Genomic DNA, 27058 nt, shown 5'->3' with positions numbered 1-27058 from the left:
TTAGCATTGAACAGAAATGTCAGCATTGTGGTAAATAAGCATTTATTAATTTTTTTATGTGTACCTGGCAATGTGCTGAACCCTGGGGATATCTAGACAAAAATAGTGTTGATCATTCTAGTGTGGGAAACAGTGTCTATAAAATGATTCATAAAAGATACAAACAGAATAAATGAAAAGTAATCTTGGGTTGGGGACTAGTGGTCAGAGAGACCACTTCCTGCAAAAGGCATTGTTTGAGTCATCTTAAAGAAAGCCAGAGAAAGCATTCCTGGCATGGGGGATAGCCATTGCAAATGTATGGAGTCAGGAAGGGAATTTTTGTGTGAGAAGCAGCAGCTGGGCCAGCATAGTTGCCAAAGAGTACAAGGAGGAGAGAAGAGTTTTTAAAAGTTCACCGGTATTTGATATTTGGTCCTAGAGATAGTAGGAATCCACAATAGTGTACTGAGTAAAAGGGTGACATTCTCAAACCTGCAATTTAGGGAAAGCAGCTAAGTGAAGGGTGAATTAGCATAGGGAAAGACTTGAGACAGGGATACCAATTAAAAGGCTATTAAAAGAGCCCAGGCAAGAAGAATTATATAAGAATAATTGTGGTGGACATGGAGAAAATACATGTGAGAGATATTATCAGGGTAAAGACAAGATTGACAATGTGGGGTGAATGAATATACATAAGAATAAAACCTAGATTCCAAGCCTAGAACACTTGAGAGGATTGTGGTGCCCACAGTAGTAATGGGAAATTGAAAAGTAAGAGAGAGGATGAATGAATTCTATTTTGGACATGCTGAGTTTTGGTTGACTGTAGACCATATAAATTCAGGATGTCTGAATGCAGTTGAATGATGTAAGATGAGCTCAGAAAAGAAAATGGGTGGATATAAAGATCTTAGGATCATGTGCTTAGATATACTAATTGAGAAAAGGGCATAAATTTGGTACTTTAAAACTCATTAATAACTTTGGGGAAAGCTATTGCAGTTAAATCAGTCTGTATTTCAGAAGATTTTAAAGCGATTGAAGAGGAGAGGAGGTAAAAGCACTTAGTACCATTCTCAGGGAGTTCAGCTATAAATTGGATGGGTCAAGTGAGGTTTAAGAATGGGAGAGACCCAAGGGCAGCTAGGTGGTGCAGTGGATAAAGTGGATTCAGGAGGACCTAAGTTCAAATGCGGCCTCAGGTGCTTGACACTAGCTGTGTGACCCTGGGCGAGTCACTTAACCCTCATTGCTTCTCCCCACCCCTCCTCCCCCCTCAAAAAAAGGAATGTGAGAGACCCGAGCATGTTTATAGGTAAGCAGGAAATGAATAGGATCGAATGCATATTGAGGGGTTTACCTTGGCAAAAAGGACTCACCTCTTCATGTGAAACAGAAGTGAAGAAATAAAGAGATTAGGAGAAGATGTGTGGTAATATAAGATGAAAACAAGTGGGAGAGAAGAGGGGCCTCTTGTTGAATAACTTCAGTTTCTTTGGTCTGAGACAAGGTGTCCTCAGTTTAGCGGGTAGAACAAAGGAAGAGCTATGGGAGACTTATAGGACGATGAAAACGTTTGGAATAGCTGTTGTTATTATGTGGGATTACAGTTGAATTAGAGAGGTGTAAAAGGCTTGCCTTGTTACAGTGAGAGCCCAGCTGATATTATGTAACATGATTTTCAGATATACTTCAGTAAAGGGGGGAGGAAGACTACCTAGTTAAATATGTGACATTATTTCCCAGTGTTTTATGAAACTCATAAATTCTTGCTTTCAAAGGAAGAAGAGAAAGATGCTGATGTGCCAGGAACTTCTACCCGTAAAAGGAAGGTAATTTATTGTTTTATTTCACTGATTTTTACCATTAATCTCTTATGCACAAAAGGAATATATTTGTACATGAAATAAAAAGCATTTTTTAAAATATTTTTTAAAATAAGCATTAATGAATCTTTGAAAAAGATTATAAAATATTATAAGCTCTGGGTACAAAGAAAAAAACAGCTCCTCCCCTGACAGTGTTTCTTTTCTAATGGGGCAGAGGTAGTTAAAGATACATAGTCTTAGAGCGGGAGTTCTTCACTATTTTTTTGTATCATGGACCCCTTTGGCAGTCTGGTTAAGCCTATGGTTAAATATGTTTTTTAAAATACGTAAGAAGAAATACATAAGAAGAAAAAATGGTTGCATTGAAATAATATTTAAAAAATTTTTAATTTGTGTTCTCATTTGGATATGTTGAATTTTAGGTGCCTATGGAACATTCAGTTTGAAATGTCCAATAGGCAGACCCGAACTAAATGTCGTATTATCATTTAAGTATTATTTTATCATTCTAGACCAGTTTTTAAAACTATAAAATTTTATGAATGAATGTATTTGAATTTGTGAATTTAGGACCACCAGCCCAGAAGACGTTTACGTAATAGAGCTCAGTCTTATGATACCCAGGCCTGGAGGAATCAGTGCCAAGAATTATTAAACCTCATATTTCAGTGTGAAGATTCTGAACCATTCCGCCAGCCAGTAGATCTCCTTGAATATCCAGTGAGTGTTGTGTTTTGTCAGTATAAATGTTTGCTGAAGGTGAGGTTATGTTCAAGAACTGTAGTTATGCCATATTTTTATGAAGATAGGATTTGATTCTTAAATTCATTTCATGAATAATATTTTGGCTTATTTAGTATGAAATATAAACTTTGATTATTGAAAGGCTATTTAGTATTTAGTAAAGCATTTATAAATTTGGAAATATATTGTGAAATAGTTGAGGAAACCCACGTTTCACATCTTTCTTCTTGCCTCTAAATATAACTTGATAAGCTAAATTTAGCTTAAGGCAGTTTCATTCCTTTAGTTGAAGACATGTTCATTTGAAATAGCACTTTTAGGTGCTAGTTTATATTTAGTATGAAATGAGAAATAAGAGAACATAGAATATTTTAACAGTAGCAGAGTTCATGAAATATTTTTTTCAAAAATCTATATTGAATCATCCCTAGACAAGTAGTTGCACTGTTGACAAGTTTATAACATAGCATTTTTTAACAGATAAAGTGGCAAGCATATACTCAACTCATTTCTTTGTGATAATAGGGAAACATACATAATTTTATCCAATATTACGCTTTTCCAATCCCCAACAAAAATTTTGCCAGATTTTTTTAAATGGTAAAATAAATATATTTTAATTTCATTTACTGGCTTTTCTTCTGACACTCATTGCTGGAGATATTTAAAAGCATGAAATGGAGGCAGCTAGATGGCACAGTGGATAAAGCACTGGCCCTGGATTCAGGAGGACCTGAGTTCGAATGGTCTCAGACACTTGACACTTACTAGCTGTGTGACCCTGGGCAAGTCACTTAACCCCAGTTGCCTCACCATTAAGAGGAAAGAATTAATAAATTTTTTGCTACAATATTGATTATACAGCAAGTACAGGGGCAGCTAGGTGGCGCAGTGGATAAAGCACCGGCCCTGAATTCAGGAGTACCTGAGTTCAAATCCGGCCTCAGACACTTGACACTTACTAGCTGTGTGACCCTGGGCAAGTCACTTAACCCCCATTGCCCTGCAAAAAAAAAAAAAGGCAAGTACATCCCAACCTTGTTTTTATACCCCTATACTTTCCCCACTGACACTATTCTGCCCTCCCCTATGATAAAATATTTAAGCAAAAATAACACAAGTATCTGAAGTGTTTTTATTTATGTTATTATTATCATTGTATTACTTTTCTCTTGGTGCTGCTTACTTCTCTCTTTTCAAATACATCAGTTTTCTGATACTGGCCATTAATTTGGGGGAAGGGGGTAGATTTAGGAGTATTTGAAACCTAACAGATTTTTATAAGAGTAAGTTGACAAGGGCTTCAGGGGAAGTACAGCATTGAATTTGGACATGTAGGTCTTTGGTTTCAAACTCCAGCCCTGTGTATATAGTGACCTTGAACCAGTCATTTAACTCTGATCTTCTGTTTCTTCCCCTATAAAAAAGGTGCTTAGAAGAGAAGATCTTTAAACGTCCAAATAGCTCTAAATCTTTGTTCCTGTTACCTTAAATTTAATTGGCTATCAGAGCAAATATTTTAGAATTTTATGTAACTATTGCATGAAACAAATTTACCAGATTTAATATAGTGATGAATCAGTATTTCACTAAACCATCACTTAAGGCAAATTAATTCTACAAATAAATTCTGAAATCTAACAGTTGTTTTTTGGTTTTTTTTTATTTTAATTTTTTTTATTTTACATATAAGGTATTTTATTTTTTCCGGTACATGTAAAGATAGTTCTCAACTTTTGTTTATACAAGCTTTACAATTTCAGATTTTTCTCTCTCCCTCCCCTAGACAGGAGGTAATGTGATATAGGTTATATCTATATATCTATATATACATATACATATACATATATATATACACACATATATTTACACATAATAACATTAATCCTATTTCTGCATTAGTCCTGTTATAAGAGAAAAAATCAGAGCAATGATGAAAATCCTCAAAATAGAAAAAAAAACAACAGCACCAAAAACAAAAGAAATAGTATGGTTCATTCAGCATCTATACTCCACAGTTCTTTTTTTTTTTTTTCCTGGATTTGGAGATCCTCTTCTATCATGAGTTCCCTGGAACTCTTCTGTACCATTGCATTGGTGAGAAGAATATAGTCCATCTTAGTAGATCAACACTCAATGTTGATGATACTGTGTACAATGTTCTTCTGCTTCTGCTCATCTCACTCATCATCAGCTCACATAAGACCCTCCAGGTTTCTCTGAACTCCTCCTGCTCATCATTTCTTACAGCACAATAGTATTCCATTGTATTCATATACCACAACTTGTCCAGCCATTCCCCAATTGATGGGCACCCCCTCAACTTCCAATTCCTTGCCACCACGTAAAGAGCAGCTATAAATATTTTTGTACATGTGGGTCCCTTTCCCCCTTCCATGATTTCTTTGGGCAAAAGACCTAAAAGTGGGATTGCTGGGTCAAAGGGTATGCACAGCTTTATCACCCTTTGGGCATAATTCCAAACTGCTCTCCAGAATGGTTGGATCAGTTCACAGCTCCACCAACAATGCATTAGTGTTCCAATTTTCCCACAGCTTCTCCAACATTTATTATTTTCCTTTTTTGTAATTTTAGGTGATCTGATTGGTGTCAGGTGGTACCTCAGAGTTGTTTTATTTTGCATCTCTCTAATCATTAGAGATTTAGAGCATTTTTTCATATGGGAATAGATAGCTTTGGTTTCTTCATCAGAAAACTGCCTGTTCATATCCTTTGACCATTTCTCAATTGGGGAATGACTTGGATTCTTATAAATTTGATTTAGTTCCCTATATATTTTAGAGATGAGGCCTTTATCAGAAGTACTGGTCTCAAAAATTGTTTCCCAGCTTTCTGCCTCCCTTCTAATGTTGGATGCATTGCTTCTGTTTGTACAAAAATTTTTTAATTTAATATAATCAAAATCATTCATTTTACATTTTATAATATACTCTATCTCTTGTTTGGTCATAAACTGTTTTCCTTTCCAAAGATCTGATAGGTAGACTATTCCTTTCTCTCCTAATCTACCTGTGGTATCACCTCTTATGTCTAAATTGTGTATCCATTTTGACCTTATTTTAGTATAAGGTGTCAGATGTTGGTCTATGCCTAATTTCTGCCATACTATCTTCCAGTTTTCCCAGCAGTTTTTGTCAAATACTGAGTTCCTATCCCAGAAGCTGGAGTCTTTGGGTTTATCAAACATTACATTACTAGTGTGATTTACTACTGCATTTCCTGAGCCTAGCCTATTCCATTGATCTACCATTCTATTTTTTAGCCAGTACCAGATAGTTTTGATGACTGCCACTTTATAGTAAAGCTCCATGTTTGGTACCGCTAACCCACCTTCCTGTGAATTTTTTTTCATTATTTCCCTGGATAGTCTTGATTTTTTGTTTTTCCAGATGAATTTTGTTACTATTTTTTCTAGCTCCATAAAATAATTTTTAGGCAGTCTGATTGGTATGGCACTGAATAAGTAAATTAGGCAGTATTGTCATTTTTACTATATTAGCTCTGCCTATCCATGAGCAATTGATATCTTTCCAATTATTTAGATCTGATTTGATTTGTGTGAAGAGTGTTTGGTAGTTGTGTTCATAGAGTTTCTGGGTTTGTCTTGGCAAGTAGACTCCCAAGTATTTTATATTATCTACCATTACTTTAAATGGAATTTCTCTTTCTATCTCTTGCTGCTGGACTTTGTTGGTCATGTATAGAAATGCTGATGATTTATGTGGATTTATTTTATATCCTGCTACTTTGCTAAAGTTGTTAATTGTTTCAAGTAATTTTTGAGTTGATTCTCTGGGATTCTTTAAGTATACCATCATATCATCTGCAAAGAGTGATAGTTTTATTTCCTCCTTGCCTATTCTAATTCCTTTAATTCCTTTCTCTTCTCTGATTGCTAAAGCTAACATTTCTAGGACAATATTAAATAATAGGGGTGATAATGGACATCCCTGTTTCACCCCTGATCTTATTGGGAAGGCCTCTAGTTTATTTCCATTGCATATAATACTTGCTGATGGCTTTAGGTAGATACTGTTTATTATTCTAAGGAAAGCTCCACCTATTCCTAAACTCTCTAGTGTTTTTATTAGGAATGGGTGTTGTACTTTGTCAAAAGCTTTCTCTGCATCTACTGAGATAATCATATGATTTTGGTTGGTTTTCATATTGATGTGGTTGATTATGTTAATGGTTTTCCTAATGTTGAACCAGCCCTGCATTCCTAGTATAAATGCCACCTGGTCATAGTGTATTATCCTGGTGATCACTTGCTGTAATCTCCTTGCTAATATCTTATTTAAGACTTTAGCATCCATATTCATTAGGGAAATTGGTCTATCATTTTCTTTCTCTGTTTTTGCTTTGCCTGGTTTTGGTATCACCACCATATTTGTGTCATAAAATGAATTTGGTAGAACTCCTTCTTCACCTATTTTTCCAAATAATTTGTATAATATTGGAATTAATTGTTCTTTAAATGTTTGGTAAAATTCACCTGTAAACCCATCTGGCCCTGGGGATTTTTTCTTAGGAAGTTCATTAATGGCTTGTTCAATTTCTTTTTCTAATATGGGTTTATTTAAGGATTTTATTTCTTCTTCCATTAACCTGGGCAGTTTGTATTTTTGTGAATATTCATCCATTTCATTTAGATTGTCAAATTTATTGGCATACAGTTGGGCAAAATAATTCCTAATTATTGATTTAATTTCCACTTCATTGGTGGTAACATCACCCTTTTCATTTTTGATACTGGTAATTTGGTTTTCTTCTTTCTTTTTTTTAATCAAATTAACCAAAGGTTTATCTATTTTATTGGTTTTTTCATAAAACCAGCTCTTAGTTTTATTGATTAATTCTATAGTTTTTTGCTTTCAATCTTATTAATTTCTCCTTTAATTTTCAGGATCTCTAATTTAGTGTCTAATTGGGGATTTCTAATTTGTTCTTTTTCTAGCTTTTTAAGTTGCATGCCCAATTCATTAATCTCCTCTTTCTCTTTTTTATTCATGTAAGCATTTAGAGCTATAAATTTTCCCCTAAGCACTGCTTTGGCTGCATCCCATAGATTTTGGTATGTTGTCTCATTATTGTCATTCTCTTGGATATAGTTATTGATTGTTTCTATGATTTGTTGTTTGGCCCATTCATTCTTTAGAATGAAATTATTTAGTTTCCAGTTGATTTTCATTCTACTTTTCCCTGGCTCTTTCTTACATGTAATTTTTATTGCATCATGATCTGAAAAGGATGCATTTACTATTTCTGCATTTGACTGTGATGTTTTTGTGCCCTAATACATGGTCAGTTTTTGAAAATGTGCCATGTACTGCTGAGAAAAAGGTATATTCCTTTCTATCCCCATTCAATTTTCTCCAGTCATCTATCATGTCTAACTTTTCTAGTAATCTATTCACCTCTTTCATTTCTTTCTTATTTATTTTTCGGCTAGATTTATCTAATTCTGAGAGGGGGAGATTCAGATCCCCTGCTAGTATAGTATTACTGTCTAATTCCTCTTGTAACTCATTTAACTTCTCCTCTAAGAACTTGGATGCTATACCACTTGGCACATACATGTTTAATATTGATATTACTTCATTATCTATAATACCTTTAAGTAAGATGTAATTTCCTTCCTTATCTCTTCTTTTTTTTTTTTTTTTTAAGTGAGGCAATTGGGGTTAAGTGACTTGCCCAGGGTCACACAGCTAGTAAGTGTTAAGTGTCTGAGGCCGGATTTGAACTCAGGTACTCCTGACTCCAGGGCCGGTGCTCTATCCATTGCGCCAACTAGCTGCCCCCTCCTTATCTCTTTTAATGAGATCTATTTTTGCTTGCACTTTGTCTGAGATAAGGATTGCTACCCCTGCTTTTTTTACTTTAGCTGAGGCATAATATATTCTGCTCCAGCCTTTTACCTTTACTCTGTGTGTATCTCTCTGCTTCAAATGTGTTTCTTGTAAACAGCATATTGTAGGATTCCGGTTTTTAATCCACTCTGGAATTCGCTTCCGTTTTATAGCAGAGTTCATCCCATTCACATTCACAGTTATTATTACTGACTGTCTATTCCCCTCCATTCTATTTACCCCCTTTGTACTTTTCCCCCCTTCTTTCACCCTATTCCTCCTCCCCGATGTTTTACTTCTTACCCCGACCTCCCTCGATCTGCCCTCCCTTTTTATCACCCCCCTTCTCTTTTCTTTACCCTTTTCTCCCTTGCTTTTGTTCTCCCTTCTATCAGTCCCCCCCCCTTTCCCTTCCCCTTTTGCTTCCCTAAAGAATGAGTTAAGTTTCTTTATCCCAATGAACATATATGTTATTCCCTCTTTGAATCAAATCTAATGAGAGTAGGGTTGAAACAATGTTTCCCCCTCCTTTCTTTCCCTCTATTGTAATAGGTTTTTTTTTTCACCTCTTCATATGATATAATTCATCCCATTCCACCTCCCCTTTCCTCTCCTCCCCATAGACTCCCTTTTTAACCCCTTAATTCTTTTTTGTATCATCACTTCAAAGACAATTTATATTTATACCCTCTATGTAAAGTCCTTCTCTCTGCCCAAATACATTTACAGTTCTTAAGAGTTATGAGTATTCTCTTCCTGTGTAAGAATATAAACAGTTTAACCTAATAGGGTAACCTTTTTTTCCCCCTCTGTTTACCTTTTTAAACTTCTCTTGAGTCTTGTATGTTGAGATCGAATTTTCTGTTCAGTTCTGGTCTTTTCTCCAGGAAAGATTGAAAGTCCCCAATGTCATTAAATGTCCATCTTTTCCCCTGAAAGAAAATGCACATTTTTGCTGGGTAATAGATTCTTGGCTGCAATCCAAGCTCCTTTGCCTTCCGGAATATCATATTCCAAACCTTGTGGTCCTTTAATGTTGAAGCTGCCAGGTCCTGAGCAATCCTGACTGTGGCTCCATGATATTTAAATTGCTTCTTTCTGGCTGCTTGGAGTATTTTCTCCTTCACCTGATAATTCTGGAGTTTTCCTTTTGGGGTCTCTTTCAGGAGGTGATCGGTGGATTCTTTCAATGATGATTTTATCCTCTGATTCTATGATATCAGGGCAGTTCTCCTTAATAATTTCCTGGAATATGGTGTCTAGATTCTTTTTCTGGTCATTGCTTTCAGGCAGTCCAATGATTCTCAGATTGTCTCTCCTCAATCTGTTTTCCAGATCAGTTGTCTTTCCAATGAGGTATTTCACATTTTCTTCTATTTTTTCATTTTTTTGATTCTGCTTGACTGATTCCTGGTGTCTCATGGATTCCTTATCTTCCAACTGTCCCATTTTAATTTTTAAGGCATTATTTTCTTCAGTGAGATTATGCACCTTTTTTTCCATTTGGCCTAGTGAATTTTTTAAGGCAGTGTTTTCTTCAGTGAGATTATGCACCTTTTTTTCCATTTGGCCAGATGAATTTTTTAAGGCTTTGTTTTCTTCAGTGAAATTATGTGCTTCCTTTTCCAAGCTGCTGATTCTTTTTTCATAGTTTTCTTGTTTTGCTTTCATTTCTCTCCCCATTTTTTCTTCTACCTTTCTCAATTGATTTTTAAAATCCTTTTTTTTTTTTTTTTTTTTTTTTTTTTGCGGGGCAATGGGGGTTAAGTGACAGCTAGTAAGTGTCAAGTGTCTGAGGCCGGATTTGAACTCAGGTACTCCTGAATCCAGGGCTGGTGCTTTATCCACTGCGCCACCTAGCCGCCCCCCTTTAAAATCCTTTTTGAACTCTTCCAGGAAGACTTTTTGTTCTTGAGACCAATTCACCTTCCCTCCTGAGGCTTCAGATGTAGGCAATTTGAGGCTATTGTCCTCATCTGTGTTTGTGTTGGCTTCTTCCCTATTGATACAGAAGCTCTCAATGGAGAGGGCCCTTTTTTGCTTTTTACTCATTATTGCAGCTTATTTATTTATTTTTTAAGTTGAAGTCTGCACTGGGGGCACCAGGGTCCCTGTTTTGGGCTTCTTGTGCAGGGGTATAGGTGCTGTGTGCTTTTTACTCTGAGGCCTTTATGGTGTGTGGAGATCCCCCGCCCTGCACTTCCTGTCTGATTGCACTTGGCCAGCCCGGCGCCCGATCTTGGCGTCTGTTCCTGCCTGACCTGTTCGTGGCCCTCCCCGCCAGTGCAGATAGGTTTTTCCACTGCCCTTCTTGGCCACCAGATTTTTGAACCAGGTTCCAGGGGCCTCAGTTGTTCGGCTGTGGCCCACAGCTCCTGCTGATTTGCCCCGACCCCCTCAGCACTGGGTTGCTGCCCTGCGCTGGGCCTCCCTTTTGCCTGAGTCAGACCGACCTTTTCCTGAAGTCTTCTAAATTATCTCTGGTTGGAGGACTGTGTCTCTCTGTCTCTTTGCAGGTTCTGTAATTCTGTTCAGAGGCTTGATTTAATGTTCTTTTTGAGGGAACAGAAGGAGAGCTCAGGCAGCTTGCTGCTTCCTCTCCACCATCTTGGCTCCGCCCGAAATCTAACAGTTGTAATCATAAAATAATTAGTTTCTTAAACTTACCAGAATGTATATATCCAAATGAGTGTTACTCCCTTCAAGATGACATATTTTTTCTAAAACTGCTACTTAAGACATTGTGGGTGGGGTGTGGGGGCAGTGAGGGTTAAGTGACTTGCCCAGGGTCACACAAGTGCTAAGTGTCAAGTGTCTGAATCTGGATTTGAACTCAGGTCTTCCTGAATCCAGGGCCAGTGCTTTATCCACTGCGCCACCTTACCTGCCCCTACTTAAGACATTTTTAAAGCTATTATTTTTTAAATGGCCTGTGTTTTGCTATAATGGACAGTTCTTTGGGGGGATGGGGGAGTAATTGGGAAGTGGTGGTGGTGGTAAAGAAAAAATTAAGTCCTATAATTAACTTATATAATTATAAATTGTCCATCATGCATATTCTTTTAAAAATTCTCAGTGACAGTAAACTGTCATTATTTATGGATGTCTGATTTTTGGAAATGCCCCTAAAATAATTTATAACTACATCTGGTAAATAATAGGAATTATCAAGCTGTCAGTTCAGTTTTCTGTTCAGAAGTATAGCTATAAAGGAGACTCGCTTTCTTTTGTGGTGTGTATACTGCCTCTGAAGTAAATTCAAACAGTGATTTGCCAGGATCATTGTCATGAGCATATAGCTTTCTAAAATCTTTAACTTACATGTAGCCTATTTTAAAAATAAAATCTCATTACTCTATAATTCATGTTATATTTATCTTAAACAAAATATGAAATGTAATTTAGTATTGTTTTATTATAAGGAATTTTATTATACAGAGTTAAAAGAGTCCGTTTGCTATATAGTAGCTATGAGTTATCAAGGACTTTATTCCTAGTCTCAGTGGACCCCTTTTGCTGGGCTTATCCTTCTGTCCTCCTCCAACTTGCTGTTGAAAGTATGTTGCCATGGTTTTTACAGTTTCCTGAATGCAGCCCTAGAGTCTGGCTTAGTTTTTTCTAAAGTGATATTTAGGAGTATTCTGGCACCAAAATGCCTTTGAAAATTAATCCTTTGGTTGTGTTTAAATGTTGCTGTAATTTACCATTATTAGAACTGTCCCTTATAATAAATAAGCAAAACAGAATCAGCACATTAGCCTCATTCTTCACCTCTCTCCAAAAGGCAAAAAGCATACTTCACTATCAGTATTCTGATGTCTTCTGGTGTTACCATAGTCTTTGTGTAAATTGTTCTGCTTACTTTGTTCCACACTACTTCATACAAGTTTATCCAGCCTCTGATTATTCATATTCACTATTTCAATGCAATATTTTATTATATTCATATGCCTCCATTTGCTCAGCTGTTCTCTAATCAGTGGATATGTACTTTTCTAGTTCTTTGATAGTACAGAAAGTGCTGAAATTAGTATTTTTTGTTTAATGAGAACTTTTCCCATTATTATTGGCCCCCTTGGAATATTTGCCTAGTAATACTATCACTAGGTTAAAAGGTATGTATAGCTTAGTGAATTTTTTAGTGTAATTCTAAATTACTTTCCACAACAATTTTACCAGTTCACCATTTCACCACTTACCATTTTTTGTGTCCTCATCAGATGCCTTTTTAATAATATAGTGGATAGAGTGTTGCATTTGGATTTTAATGGTTGTGTCGGCATGGGTTTTCACTTCTGAACTTATATACTCATTTGTGAAATGAGGATAATGATGCCAATAATGCCCATTTCTCATAGTTTTTTATGTGACTGAAATTAGATTAACATGTAAAGTGCTTTTTAAGAGTATAATTAATCATATTGAAGCAACAGTGTTTTTATTTTAATTATTTCAGTATAGAGCTATGGTACAATAAGTTAAGGTTGCTAAAAATATGACCTGAATAAGTATAATGTAATTGCATTTCCTATATTAGCTCTTCTTTATTATGAAATCATTATTATGTTATATAGTTCAAAACTTTTATAAATTACAAATGACATTTATTTTGATGTTTTTCACTGGTAACTATAGTTTATATAATGATCCCAAAACTTGTTCACCATTATACCCTCTTTTTATTAACATAAGATCATGATAATGTTAAAAGGAAATAGCCTTAAAGCGTGGGGGGGGGGGTTGTTTTGTTTTTAATAGATGGTATATAATAAGACTAAAGGCTTGCAGTGTGTATTGGGGAGGTGGTATATATTATATATATATATGCTAGTAAGATGTGGGCACTCGATTTGAGTTACTGAAAATAGGAAGAGGTAAATATAGAGCCTAATACTATCTAAGAAAATACTTTTTGAGACATTGGGGAACTGGGGAGGTTGTGATTACCAACAGGGCAAGTCTTTGTGGCTCTTTTAGAATTTAAATGTCACCTTCTAACTTTGAAGAACATTGATTTTTTTCAGCCTTAAAATCTTTTTTTTGGTAGGATTACAGAGACATTATTGACACTCCAATGGATTTTGCTACAGTTAGGGAAACTTTGGAAGCTGGGAATTATGAGTCACCAATGGAATTGTGTAAAGATGTAAGACTTATTTTCAGCAATTCCAAAGCTTATACACCAAGCAAGAGATCAAGGGTATGGAATTAAATTTTCTTTCCCAAATGTGTAACTTTTCTGCTCCTCTTTCTACCTTTATTTATAAATGTAAACAACTAAATGTTTATAGCTCGCTATATAAATTTTAAAACAATATTGAAATGTTTTCTAAGCTGCAAAGTAACTTAAATATTTGTTCATTAACTGAACATTTTTATTGCATATTAACAAAATTGAATATGAACTTTCATACCTCATTAGTTTCTACTGTCTTTGAAAATGAAATGTTTATCTGAAGAAAGATTTTCTAGAAATAAAATAGTGGACTTAATTAGTAATAGTTTGAATTTTGGTTTACATGTAGAGTAAATAATTTCTGAAACTTAATTTGTCTTTTTAAAAATAACATATGGTTAACTGTTATTTAATGGAAGAAGAGCATTTGTGTGGGTAATTAATAAATGTAAATTTGTAAATGTGTAAAAACCAAAGTATTTACCTGACTTTGGTGATGCAAAAGAAGAGGGCAACTCTGTAAATGAAGTTGAAAATCAATGTATCTCAGTACATGGAAACCAGTCCATTTTGTACTAATAGCAGCTATGCTTAATTAGGTTAGCATAAAGAAGGTACTGTGGGGACCTTTATGGATTATACATCATGTACATATTCTGAATAATGAAACTTTAGTCTAGAATTCAGGGTAACATGTATTACACACCCAAAAAAAAGATAAAATCTTGACTAGAGACTTTACAATTAGGAGGCAGCTGTATGGTAGAGTGGTTAGAGTATAGGACCTGGCATTAGGAAGACCTGAGTTTGATTCCATCCTCAGGACACTACCTGTATGACCATGGACAAGTAATTTAACCTCTGTCTGCCTCAGCTTTCTCATCTATAAAATGGGGATAATAGCACCTACCTCCTGGAATTCACAGAGTAGATGCTTAATAAATGATTGTTTTCTTCCTTCCATTTAGGGCATAAATCTGTGTGTGTGTGTGTGTGTGTGTGTGTGTGTGTGTGTGTGTGTGTGTGTGTGTGTGTGTGTCTTAGAGTAAATAAGTATTAGGTTTTTTTAATTAAAATTTTGCTGTTGAAAAAATTTATGCAATTCTATATCATGATTTTACTGAAATTTGTTATTAATAAGTAATTTTAAACACTGACACAATTCCTTTTATTTATAGATTTATAGTATGAGTTTGCGTCTGTCTGCTTTCTTTGAGGAACACATTAGTTCAGTTTTATCAGATTATAAATCTGCTCTTCGTTTCCATAAAAGAAATACAATAACCAAAAAGAGGAAGAAAAGGAACAGAAGCAGCTCTATTTCCAGTAGCACTGCATCAAGGTACATAATTATTCTTTTTTTATAAAGCTTGGAATGATCCAAAAGTTTGACATCTGAATGGTTAAACTTGGCATTTTTTTAATGCTTCCTTTACTATTCCCTATATTGCAGAATGATATATTTGACATGCAAGTTCCTATGATGTGGAGGATTTTTAAACTTTAACTAAAGCTATACTAGTGTAAGTGCTTAAATTCAAATAACTGCTAAACATACAGTAAAACAGTATTTTTAGGATAGTGTTGGCATCATGCTTTTTCTGTCATATATAACTATTGCATTTACAGTGATCTTTCACTAAAGATTCACTTATCTGAGGTTCACTACTACTTAAAATTTACTGCAAATGTCATGTTTAACATTTCATTACAGTATAAATTATTTTGAATCCCACAGTATTACAAAAGTTGTGTATACAAATATATGTTCATCCATGTATGTTACAAGCTTCATTTTTAAAATTTACAGCCCTGAAAGGAAAAAAAGGTTGCTAAAACCTCTCCTGAAGGCAGATATCTCTACCTCTCTATTTTCTACACCTTCACGAACAACAGTCCCAAGACACAATGCTGCTCAGATGAATGGAAAAACTATTGAGTCCAATTCTGTGGTGCGAACTAGAAGTAACAGAGGACTTACAGACCTGATTATAACTGAGCAACCATCTACTTCTTCAGGAAGCAAGCCTTTGATTTCAAAACCTAATGTTTCTGTGATACCTGGGAAAACAAGTGAGTCAAGTCATAATTTCTAAATTTAAGATTCCTTAGTATCCTTGGTATCCCTGGAAACTTCTGGCTAAATTATCAAAGTTCTTTCTTTACTCTTGGTACCTTGTAGAATGAAATATCTTACATTTGCATAAATTTCAGTAAGCCTTTTCAGAGGATTTTGTGTTTGTTTTCAACTTTTTCTAACTGGGGTGGGGGGGGGCAGGACAATGAGGGTTAAGTGACTTGCCCAGGGTCACACAGCTAGTGTCAAGTGTCTGAGGCAGGATTTGAACTCAGGTCCTCCTGAATCCAAGGCCAGTGCTTTATCCACTGCGCCACCTAGCTGCCCCCTAACTTTTTTTTTTTAAGGATTAGGTTCATAAAACACAACTAGCCTGTACTTTATGAAGCCTAAAGTCATTCTTTTTATTTCATTCCTTTCTTTCTTTCCTTCTTTCATTCTTTCCTTCTTTCTTTCTTTCTTTCTTTCTAGTATTTCAGCTAGAATAGAAGATTTGTTCTTGTTGATTAATGTTTGGGGCTTTTTAAAAATTAGAAAGTATAGCCATTTCCTTATAGGAAGGACTGATGGGCCTCTCAATAGAGTTATTGTATAGAACTTGAATAAAATAGGGATGGCAAAATACTTGTTAATAATGTAAAAATTTTACTGTGTTCTCCTATGGCAAAAAAAGCAAAAAAGCTTTTTGAAAAGTTAGCCTAGTTGAATCCAAAACTTTATTGGTTGTCTTCTTCCTTTACTTCTCAGAACCATTTGATAATGTTGACATACCTCTTTCTAAAATGCTGCTCTTGAAATTCTCCTTGTTGGGTATGATAATGCAGTATGTATGGGTCCCTTTGTCTCCTTCCTCCTCTTTTCACATACTAACCATAGATACCTCTCAAATCCTATCCTTCAGCTATGTGTTCTTTCCTTTTAACATTTACTTCCTTGATCAGAACATTCTTTTTCATAATTTCAAGTAACCTTTTTATACTGATGACTCCCAAATTTATACCTTTAAACTGAACTTTGATTCCATAATTCAGTCAGTTGGGGTTTAAAGTAACCTTGGACTTATATTTTTCTCTTTGCCTTGTATCTATCCAGTTTACCAAACCTCATCTCAATCTCCTTTTTTGGCATAAATTACTATAAAATTATTATGACTTTTTTTGTTAGTAATAGCAGTCATTTATATAGTAGCCTTTTGAAGTTTGCAAAGTTGAAATCCATCCCTATTGCATCAAATCTATACCTTCTTTTTCTGCCTTTTGGAATCTGGCCTGAATATGTTCTGTACTTGCTGTTCCTCACATGAAATTACATCTCCCAAACCACTGTGATTTTATAGTGTCATGCATTCTTGGAATTATTCCTTCCTTACTTCTGTCTCTTAGAATACTGTAGCTTCTTTAAAACTCAACCTAAAGTGCCACATCCTACATGAGATCTTTCCAATTGTTAGTGTTTACTTATATGTTTACATGTTGTTTTACCCTGTATAATTTAAGTTCCTTGATGATGGGGATTGTTTGCTTTGTGTCTTTTTATCCCCAGCACCTAGCACTATTTGTTCCTGGCATATAGGTGTTTATTACTTTTTAAAAATATATTTATTGAGATCTTTTGTTTTACATCACCTAAATTTCCCCATGTACTCTACTGACCCTCCCCTCTTCCAGAGCTTCTTTAAAAGATGAGAGAAAAAAAGAATCAGCTAGTCCAATCAATACAATACATTCTAAAATCTGACAGCATAAGTGCTTGATGAGCCTCTAAAATTAATGAGGCTTATTCTTAGAAAAAAAACAATAACTAATAACAACAGAAGTCACTTATAGTGATTTTACTGTGTGCCAGGCACTGTGCTAAGCACCTTACAATTCCTGTCATTTGATCCTCACAAATAAGCCTGCAAGGTAGGTGCTATCATTATCCTCATTTTGCAGATAAAGAAACTGAGACAAAAAGGAGTAAGAGACATGCCCAGCGTCACACAGCTAAGTAAATGTCTGAGGCTGGATTTGAAATCAGGCCATGTTCTTTCCCACTGTGCCACTTACCTGTCTTGAAAATAACACAATGACACTGGACCATATACCAAAAGTCCTAGCAGTTTTATAGCACTTGCTATAAGTTACAGTAGCTACTATTGCCTTTGGGAGCACAGGGTCATATCTATACCATAATGAACTATTAGAATACAACTTTAATTAAAGTTCATCAACAGCATGCATAAATAATGATTTTAAATAGTGTCCCAGGGCTTTCTATCAACCTAGAATAACCAAAATATGATGGAACAGCTTCTTATAAAGGAGAGGAAGCAGGAACTATAAATAATTTCCATTTCTTAATGGTCATCTCCTCTATAAAAATTGAATGTTTGAGGCAGAAAGTTGGGAGTATTAGCCCAAGTTTTTTGAATCTTACTAATCCAGTTATGCCTTAGTGGCAGTCATAGCCTTCTCATTGTTTCCTAAAGGGTGAGGGAATGGGAATTAAAGTACCTTCAGTAATAAGTTTTAGTGAGTTTTGGCTTATAAGAACTTGTTGTTTTCTTTTTTTTTTTAGTACTGGAGAATTCTGCAAAACATTCCAAAAATGTAAATACTCTTTCAGGCCCTAGTCAATCTAATTTTAGTCACACCACTAGGAATAACTCCACAAGAGAAAACATGGAGAAGGAAAAGCCAGTCAAACGTAAAATGAAATCATCTACTCTTACCAAGTCACCCACTCCAGTTCAGCAAGGTATGTTGTTAATTTTGCAGGTGTATTTTAAGGTGTTCTAGAATTCATTAACAATACTGTACTGATGTTAGGACTAACACTCAAGTTTTAGACTGCTGATGTTATATTAGATCTTTCCTGTGAAGAGTTAACATGTCTAAAGATAAGATTTGAACCAAAACAAATTTAGAGACCTGTGTAGTAACAAACTCATTCAATTATGTAATGCCTAAAACTTCGTATTTCCTTTCTCTGTTGAAAGAATTGGCAGATTTCTTTTGAAGTTAAAGGATGTGTTTCCAAGCTCCAGGCTTTATTTACAGAAACTTTATTCAAGGGAAATTCAGTAAGGTGGTTGGTAAAACATACTGAACATGTTAAAATTGACTTCACAAGTTCAATAAATATATCCTAAGTTATTTATGTGTTCTCTACCTGCTTTCTTCTTTCATTCCTTGTCTATATTAGTCTCACCTTTCCAATAGTTAAATCCTTTGTTTGACCTGTATTTCTTCTCATTTGCTTCCCACTTCTAAAATTCTAAACTCTGAAATGATATCTGCTTATTTAAATATTAATGACTCTAGCACTAATATAACATAACTAACTCTGTAGCCCTAGCACATTTAATTTTCAATTTGGAAATGGTGTAATCAAACCACTGCTCCAGTAAAGTTAGCCAGTTGTCTGAAGTATATTAATTAGTAAATAATTAGTTCTTTAATTTGATATTATAGTTTGCTTCCAACTTAAAAATAGATTGTATTCTACATGTTTTATACTTGGCAGTTGGGAATTTTGAATACATTTTCCCCAAAAAATAGTTAAATGTAATAGCTTGATTCCCAGTTCAGCCCTCACAATTTAACCTATAATATATTTCCATTACAGTTCTAGTATAACCCCTATGTATAACAATGTTTCATAGGAAAATGTGTTCAGAGTTCCATCTAGGAATATGAAGAGCCTCTCTGTCAACCCCAAACCATAGCTAGTGCCCTAGATTTGAAGTCAGAAAATGAGAGTATTAATTATAGGTCTTAAACTATGTGTGGCCTTGAAGAAAATCACTTAAGTAGTCTGTTTCTCTTTTAAGTAGAGCTTTGGGTTAAATTGTATTATTGTGAACACTATTTCCATTCAAGAGACATTTATTAAGTGCCTAACACATGCTATGTTATACATAATATACAATACAAGCCATTTTCTTAAGGAGCCTATGGCATAATGTACAAGTACACCAACGACTTCATAACATGAAAAGTCAGATTCATGCAAAGGAGAAATACAAAGTGCTCTAAGAAATTTGAGAAGGGAATTTTCATTGATGGTGTGTGAGAAGGGAAAAAAGAAGCTTAATGGAGGTGAGCACTTCATTTATAAAGAAGTATTCTGTATATTAAGGAAATTTCTGCCTTAGCAAATGGCCAATAAAAACTTCATTAACCACCTGTCAAAATTAAACACAAAAATCAATAGCTGGAGGGAACATATGGGTAAGAAATAGTTTTTGAGTCGCATATCTTCCTCTTTCCTGTGACACATTAAGAACATTTCCTTCTACACTGGAGAACTGGCTATTGTGTTGTGTTTTATGTCCAAATCCTACAAACTAAATATGGATTCTAGCACTGTATTCAGGTTAAGAGTACCTTTATGCCAGGATAATTGAGTCAGATATGGAATTTATTACAAGATTTTTACCTTTGTTGTATACTCTATTCTGAACTGTTGCACAGGTATATTACCAAAATAAGTGAAAGAATTTACTTGAAATCACTGAACTGTTAAGAAAAAGGACTGTCGGGTTTTATTAAGAGATAGGGACTTCTCTATGCTATACAAAATCACCATTTATCTATATTGTTTTCATCCCTACATGTACTTTTTGGAGAATATTCTTTTTAACCTGCATTCCACTCTGTTGTTATTTATTTATTTATTATATTAGTAGTGTTAAAACTGCTGTCATTTCCCTGCAGAATTGTTAACCAAATTATTTTACTATTTTAGCAGTAGTGTTTTTGTAGATCCTTCATGAAAGGGGTTTTGTAGAGAAAGTCCATTGTCAACATATAGTAATTTATGGAACAGTCTAAGAGAACATTGACATAGTAATACACATGGTCTTACCTCAAACCTCCATTTGGTTATTAATGAGAGTATAGTGGCAGCCAGTGTATAAAAGTGAACTGAATCCAGTATGGAGATATGAAAAAAATGGGGCTATCAGTCAGGAAATCTAATTTCTTAGTTTCACCTCTGTTGCTAACTTGCTGTGTGGTTTTAGATAAGTTATATTAATGTCTTGTGACTTCACTTTTTTTTCTATGGCAGTAATAACAATAATAAATATCTTTGGGAAGCCTATATGTTTATTATTTGAAAGAAGTAAAAAATGAGTTTATTATATATTATGACAGCTGACAAAAGTGCGAGTTGATCTTTTCTGTATCCTGTAATAATGTTCTATCATTGTGCTCTTTTAGCAGATTGCAAGAACAATGCTTTGGCATCAGGAAGCATTCAAGTAAATGGGCATGGAGGTCAGCCATCAAAACTTGTTGTAAAGAGAGGCCCTGGAAGGAAACCTAAGGTAGAAGTGAATATAAGCAGCAATGAAGTTGTACACAAAAAAAGAGGCAGAAAGCCCAAAAAACTACAGTGTTTGAACCAGGAAAATTCAGAGCAAAATGTAGTACAAACCATCAGAGATGTGATTAATGATGAAGTAACGGCAGCTTCTTCAGCGTGCAATTTTCTTTCTGAAACTAATGTTGTAAAAGAAGATTTGTTACAAAAAAAGGGCCGTGGGGGCAGAAAGCCCAAAAGAAAGACAAAGGCACAGAAGCCAGATTCAGACCTTATGGTTCCTACAAGTGTTAAGATGCTAAGAAGAAGTAGTAGAAAAAAGACAGATGAACCTATGGATGAGGATGAAGGGTCTGAGGAACTTAAGGGCTCTGAGCCCCACATGAGAACTAGAAACCAGGGTCGAAGGACAGCATTTTACAATGAAGATGACTCTGAAGAAGAACAAAGGCAGCTATTATTTGAAGACACCTCTTTGACTTTTGGAACATCTAGCAGAGGACGAGTCCGAAAGTTGACTGAAAAAGCAAAAGCTAATTTAATTGGTTGGTAACATGTACCAAAACATTTTACTTTAAATGATATAAAGCAGGTACAGTTAAGGAATAAGTAGAACCACAGCTTCTTCCTTGCTGCTATTATGGATTAGAGAATGTTATAATTTGAAAGAATTAGCCAAAAAAAAAAAAGAAAAAAAAAGAAAAAAGAGAAAAGAGAAGAAAAAAAGAACACTTCTTTAAAGAAATATATATTTTAAATGTTTGCTATTTATTGCCCTCAAATAGGTTATACATTTCAACAGTCATTTTATTCACAGTTCAGAGGGGAAAGGGGAGCAATGAAAGATGTTAGAGCAATTCCTGGTTTATTTATGGAAGAAAAAGATCTGCTTGCACTGTGGGAGGTGCATCATATTCCTAGTGACAGAACTTTTCATGCTACAATGTATGTTTATTTTTGACCAAGCAAGGTACATTTTTATTGATTATAGAAGTCTTGTCTCCTAGGAAGACAGAATGTTGCAGAGTGGCAGTAAAATAAGAATTGTGTTTCCAGTTAAGATACACATAAAATTACCAAACTTTGCTAATCTTTAATTTCAGTAATGATGGAAAGTTTATCTACAAAACCTTAGAACAGGCTTTTTTGCTTTATCCCATTTCTGCCAAACCTAGAAAAAAAAATGTTCTTGTAAAAAAAAAAATATATCCACATTGGAAAAAGTTTGACTGGTGTCTAATTTTTCAGACCTTGATTCTTGTATCAATCACTAAATCTCTGTTTATTGTGCCAAAGACAGCATCAGTGCAGTGGAAAGCCTGTTTTTGACTCTCTGTACAGCATACAATTTTCAACAATGGAAAAGGCTGTATATTACACTAAATAGCAAGTTACGTAAAACTGTGCTAAGATTTATCCTTTTGGTACTTAAAAATAATGCACTGGTGGGAGTCCTTTGACAGAGATGTTTTAGACAAAATATTTAAGTGGTTAAAGGATTCAAGGAAATTACAGGAAAGCTAGAGGATTTGCTGTTTACTTGATCTGGATGAATATTTCTACAACTTTATAGACATTTACTAGACTAAAATGACTTACAAAGAAATGTGTCTGTGTGTATGTGTATATATCAATAGATGGATATATAAAAATATATATACAAACACATACATATACAATATTACCCAGGTAAAATTCTTTTCAGGATTTTTTAACTAGCACTAGAATAAAAATAATTTCAAAATGTCATTCTTTATAGTTTAATTTTAAGGGGAAGATTGGTTATTTTCAATTATAAAGGTTAAAATAGGCCAAATCACTTTTTATGCAATCATGTTTTATACAGTGGTCTCATTGCACATTGTGTTTTTTCTGCACTTTTTACGGTATCCTTATCACGCTGATAGAAGTCAATATACACCCTAAAGAAAAATTCCATTTAATGATTGTGCCTTGTATTCTATTTTTTTTTTTTGCATCTTTAGTAAAATTAAGTTGTCTATTGTAAATGATAACTATATGACTTAGGGGAATGTATTGCTATATGTACTGCTATGGAAAAGGAAAGCAGTTATTTATTTGTTTATGGTACATTTAGTTATTTTATACCTTAAAAACCAACTTAAAATACCATTTCTGTTGTTCAAAAAATGTTGTCCATTACAAGAAAAATTTAAAGGATGTAGTATTTTCTGAGGACTGGTATGGTACAAAAATGTAACCAAAATTTTCAGATACTACATTTTTGAAATGGGATTAGGAAACAATGTATTTTCATACCCAGCTGTAGAAGAATAAAGGTCTTTAAATTGAATGTTGCCAAATTAAATTGCATAGAAATCTTATACATTCTGGTAATGTTGAATATTAGCTATCATTTAATTGTTATAAAGAAAAATAATAGTTGATGCATTTGGACTTTTTAGGTTAAGATTGTACTTAGATTTGTGCAAAAATCCTCACCTAAAGTTAAGTAAACCATTTTCCAAATTTTAACTGGGTTGCTACGATTTTACATTTTGGGGAAAAAACTAAATTTGAAAACTTTGCAGGTTTCTTTGTATATTTATTTTTTCTAACAGTTATTTAACTATTTGGTTAAAGTTCAGTAGCTAAACCATTCATAATGCAGAAGGTGGAAGGCTTGCTTGGTTGTACAGTAAAATGCAGTCTTTCAGTTATACCATTAAAAGTAATAAAGTGTGTGTTTGACCTTTAACAATGATTAATTTAAAAGATCTCATTGCTTTTGAAGGCAATCAATATCAGATATGTAATTTCCTGATGTTATCTGCATTGTGTTAAAAACAATAGCATTCATCTAAGAATTCATCTTCTGTAAAAATATATACAAAAATACATATATATTTTTATGGTGTGTACAGTATGAAGCTATGAATTCACAAAAAGGACCCATATACCATCTTGAAGAGTATAACACTTCTAGTACAGTGTGTGGGATGATTCTAACTCTTGAGCAAAGAAATGAGTATTTAAGGTCTTACCTGCAGCACATATTTTTTCTGTTCTGCAAACACTGTATATTTATGACCTTAAGCTTACAGTTTTACTAGTAACTAATAGACACTGGTTTCTTAATGAATCATGAATTATTTGGGTCAGGTTCTTTTTCATTGAAACACTTTTAAATGTTTATTAGTAATACAAGATATATTTAAATTTTATATTTTTATAATTTAACTTCACTATGTTACAAACATTTAGTTCAAAAGATTTAAGTCCTCACCTTCTTTTGTGTGTTTTCTGTTTAGTAAAATGTCCTGAGACATTGATACCAACTCTTTGTGCACTTACACACACTCACACACACTCCCCAGTTGTTCTACATGAGCAATAATACAATCTCATTTGTTGGAATAATTTTCATAAACTATGACTTGTTACATGCATGTAATGTATAAAAGCCATCTGTATTTTCAGTTACCTAAAACATAACTCACAAAAATTTGTCCCAAAGTGATTTTTTTTAAACAAAACACATAAATGTTGCAAATAAGCAATTTAAACATTAAATCTAATTATGGCCTCATAACCCTGGTACAGTAGATTTGTAACTTCATTAATCTAAAATTACTGAGCTCTAATATTGTGGTTTTAGACTATTTTCTGTCTGTAAGTATGAACTGAGGCCAGAGTTTATTATAATTATTTCCACTGATTTAAGTATCCAGTTTCACTGCAACTGAAAAGAATAATGTTTGGTTGTCATTATATTATGACAAGTAGTTATATCTTTACAAATTGTCTTCCTCTCTAAGTGTGATTTCAATGACTGTATGGAATATTTGTATACATTTTTATTTGTATGATTTGGGATTGGGTTTTGGCATACTTAAAAGATGGGATTGACTGAATTTAGTATTACTAGTAAATGAATTATGTAAGATATATTATTGACTGACAAAAGGACCCTCATTCCGCATGTATGTAAAATTCTAGAACTGTCACTTGTCTGTATGGTGCAGTAGGCCAGTCAATACACTGTTACTGTACAAATGTATTCAAGTACCAATTTTAGCTTGTTGGATGTCAGCAATTAAACAATTGTCATATGTAGACTAAATTAGTACATCCAAGCTCTTTGCAGTTGCTTCAATTCTAACATTCCATGACGTATACTTTGCTCATACCCGCTCAGACTTCAGCTGGAAACTGTCTTATTTTCTGTTTACTACCTATTGAAATTTAATGTTTAATTATTAATTTATGTTTTATATTTTTCATATTACCTTGCAGTTTTTTATGATTAGTTGGGGGGACTGAGATACTCAATTGATTAAAGGGCTATGCATTTTCTGCTTAGTTTCTCTATGTATTCCAATATTTATGCACATTGTAGCAAGGAAAGGACTTTGTGCTCTAGGAATTGCCCCAAATCTGAACATTATTTCTACCAATATTACAAATTTGCATTTTTATTTCCTTATCTGAAACTTTTGGTTTTGTTTTTAAAATATTCAAAATTTGTGGGTTTTTTTGGTTTTGGCTTAATTTTCAGGTCATTTAAATTCTGTAATCTTTCATTTGCTATGAGAACAATTATTAACTGCTAACTATACTAAATACTCTTAAGCACTCCCAGTGAAGAAAGTAAATTTTGCTTATTATAAAAAAAGAAAATCTGAAGGCTACAAGTACCAGTTTTGGAGCTCCAGAGATAAACTTGTACACACTGCAATAAAAATAGAAGAGTTGAAAATGGTCTGAGCTATATAGTTTTGGGGTTTGGTTTTGATAGCTCTACTTGTAATTATTTTTGATGCAGATAAATACATCAGGAAATTAACCTTATATGGCACAAACCAAATACATGACGGTGGGTGGTGATATTATACAATGAATTTCTACATTTAAAGAACTAAGAGGTTAGGTTTTGAATGGTATATCAATGTCCACCTCGTATACATGCATATAAGGCACGTGCACATACATGCTATGTTCTGTGTAAGGTTGTGCATGTTGATTTACCGGTATGGTATGCTGTAGAGTATGAGACAAATAAAAGTTACATTTTTGGACCATATTAAAACTGCAAACCAAGACAGGGATCTTACTAAAGATCTTTTAGAAAAATATGAATCCTGTCTCTTAAGATATTTAGACATGTGTAGAATGTAGCTCAATTTTAAGAAAGTGACCTAGAGGGTTAATTTTGAAACTGACACATTTTCAGATTTAAAATACACTTATTTTGTACAGAATACAATGTTAAATCTGTTGTATGTAATAAATACCATACAGTTTCAAACCAAGATAATTATTTAGCTTTATCCAGTTTTTTTCTTCCAGAAACCTGGAGCATCATGTTATTATAACCTGCAGTATCACAACAGGATAACAGTGCCCTTTCTTTTTGTACATACTGATTGGACCTTTCTTTACTGTTATGTGGACACTTTCTATGTTAGTTTTGATGCATAATTCTTTGAATCCTTTTATACAAACTAGAATGTATGTGTAAGAATTCCTGTCACTGCAATGTAGTAACTACAAACCTATTTTTAAATAAATAGAAAACTTGTTTTTCTAAACTATTTAGTAGTGCCTCTTCTTTCTACTTAATTGCCCTTCTATCATAAACCTTTCCATATACCATAATGGTTTAATCTCAAAGTCTGTTTTAGGTTTAATTTTAATTCTGTGGGAGAAGTCCCATGCATTCAGTGTTAAAGTAAATATTTCTATTTAATGAGAATTTCCAGGAATGCAGATAAACTTATTTAGACCTAGTGGTCAGATTTACATCACAAATTGTTGTCGTGCTTTTTCTGTGAATCTGAAATTAAAGTCTACAATACACTGTGTGCTACTAAAGAGTAAATTTCCTATGTACATTAAATTACCTGGTAAGACCTACACTTCAATCCTATAAACATTAATCTTTTAGTTTGTGAAAGAGCACTATGCCAGTTGATGAGGGTGCAAAGAAAGAAAAAAATTTTAAATAAAACCTATTTGGCACAGTGGAAAAAGCAACATCCCTGGATTCAGGAGGACCTCAGTTCAAATCCGACCTCAGACACCTGACACTTACTACCTGTGT

The 27058-nt window shown here is 34.1% G+C and overlaps 1 protein-coding gene across 1 annotated transcript in view; it reads left to right on the top strand.

Moving 5' to 3' along the window:
- The window catches only part of LOC122753697 (pleckstrin homology domain interacting protein), a 181192-nt gene extending 154646 nt beyond the window's left edge, over window positions 1–26546 (top strand). Inside the window, 7 exon segments of the mRNA XM_044001307.1 lie at window positions 1767–1817; window positions 2385–2534; window positions 13479–13631; window positions 14786–14949; window positions 15418–15680; window positions 18244–18423; window positions 20892–26546. Coding sequence (XP_043857242.1) covers window positions 1767–1817; window positions 2385–2534; window positions 13479–13631; window positions 14786–14949; window positions 15418–15680; window positions 18244–18423; window positions 20892–21547 — 1617 coding nt within the window. The 3' untranslated portion in view covers window positions 21548–26546.
- Window positions 26547–27058: the final 512 nt, after the last annotated feature.

This window comes from Dromiciops gliroides, chromosome 4, assembly GCF_019393635.1.
Source record: "Dromiciops gliroides isolate mDroGli1 chromosome 4, mDroGli1.pri, whole genome shotgun sequence".
NCBI classification, from domain to species: Eukaryota; Metazoa; Chordata; class Mammalia; order Microbiotheria; family Microbiotheriidae; genus Dromiciops; species Dromiciops gliroides.
This window is presented reverse-complemented; position numbering and strand designations above follow the sequence as displayed.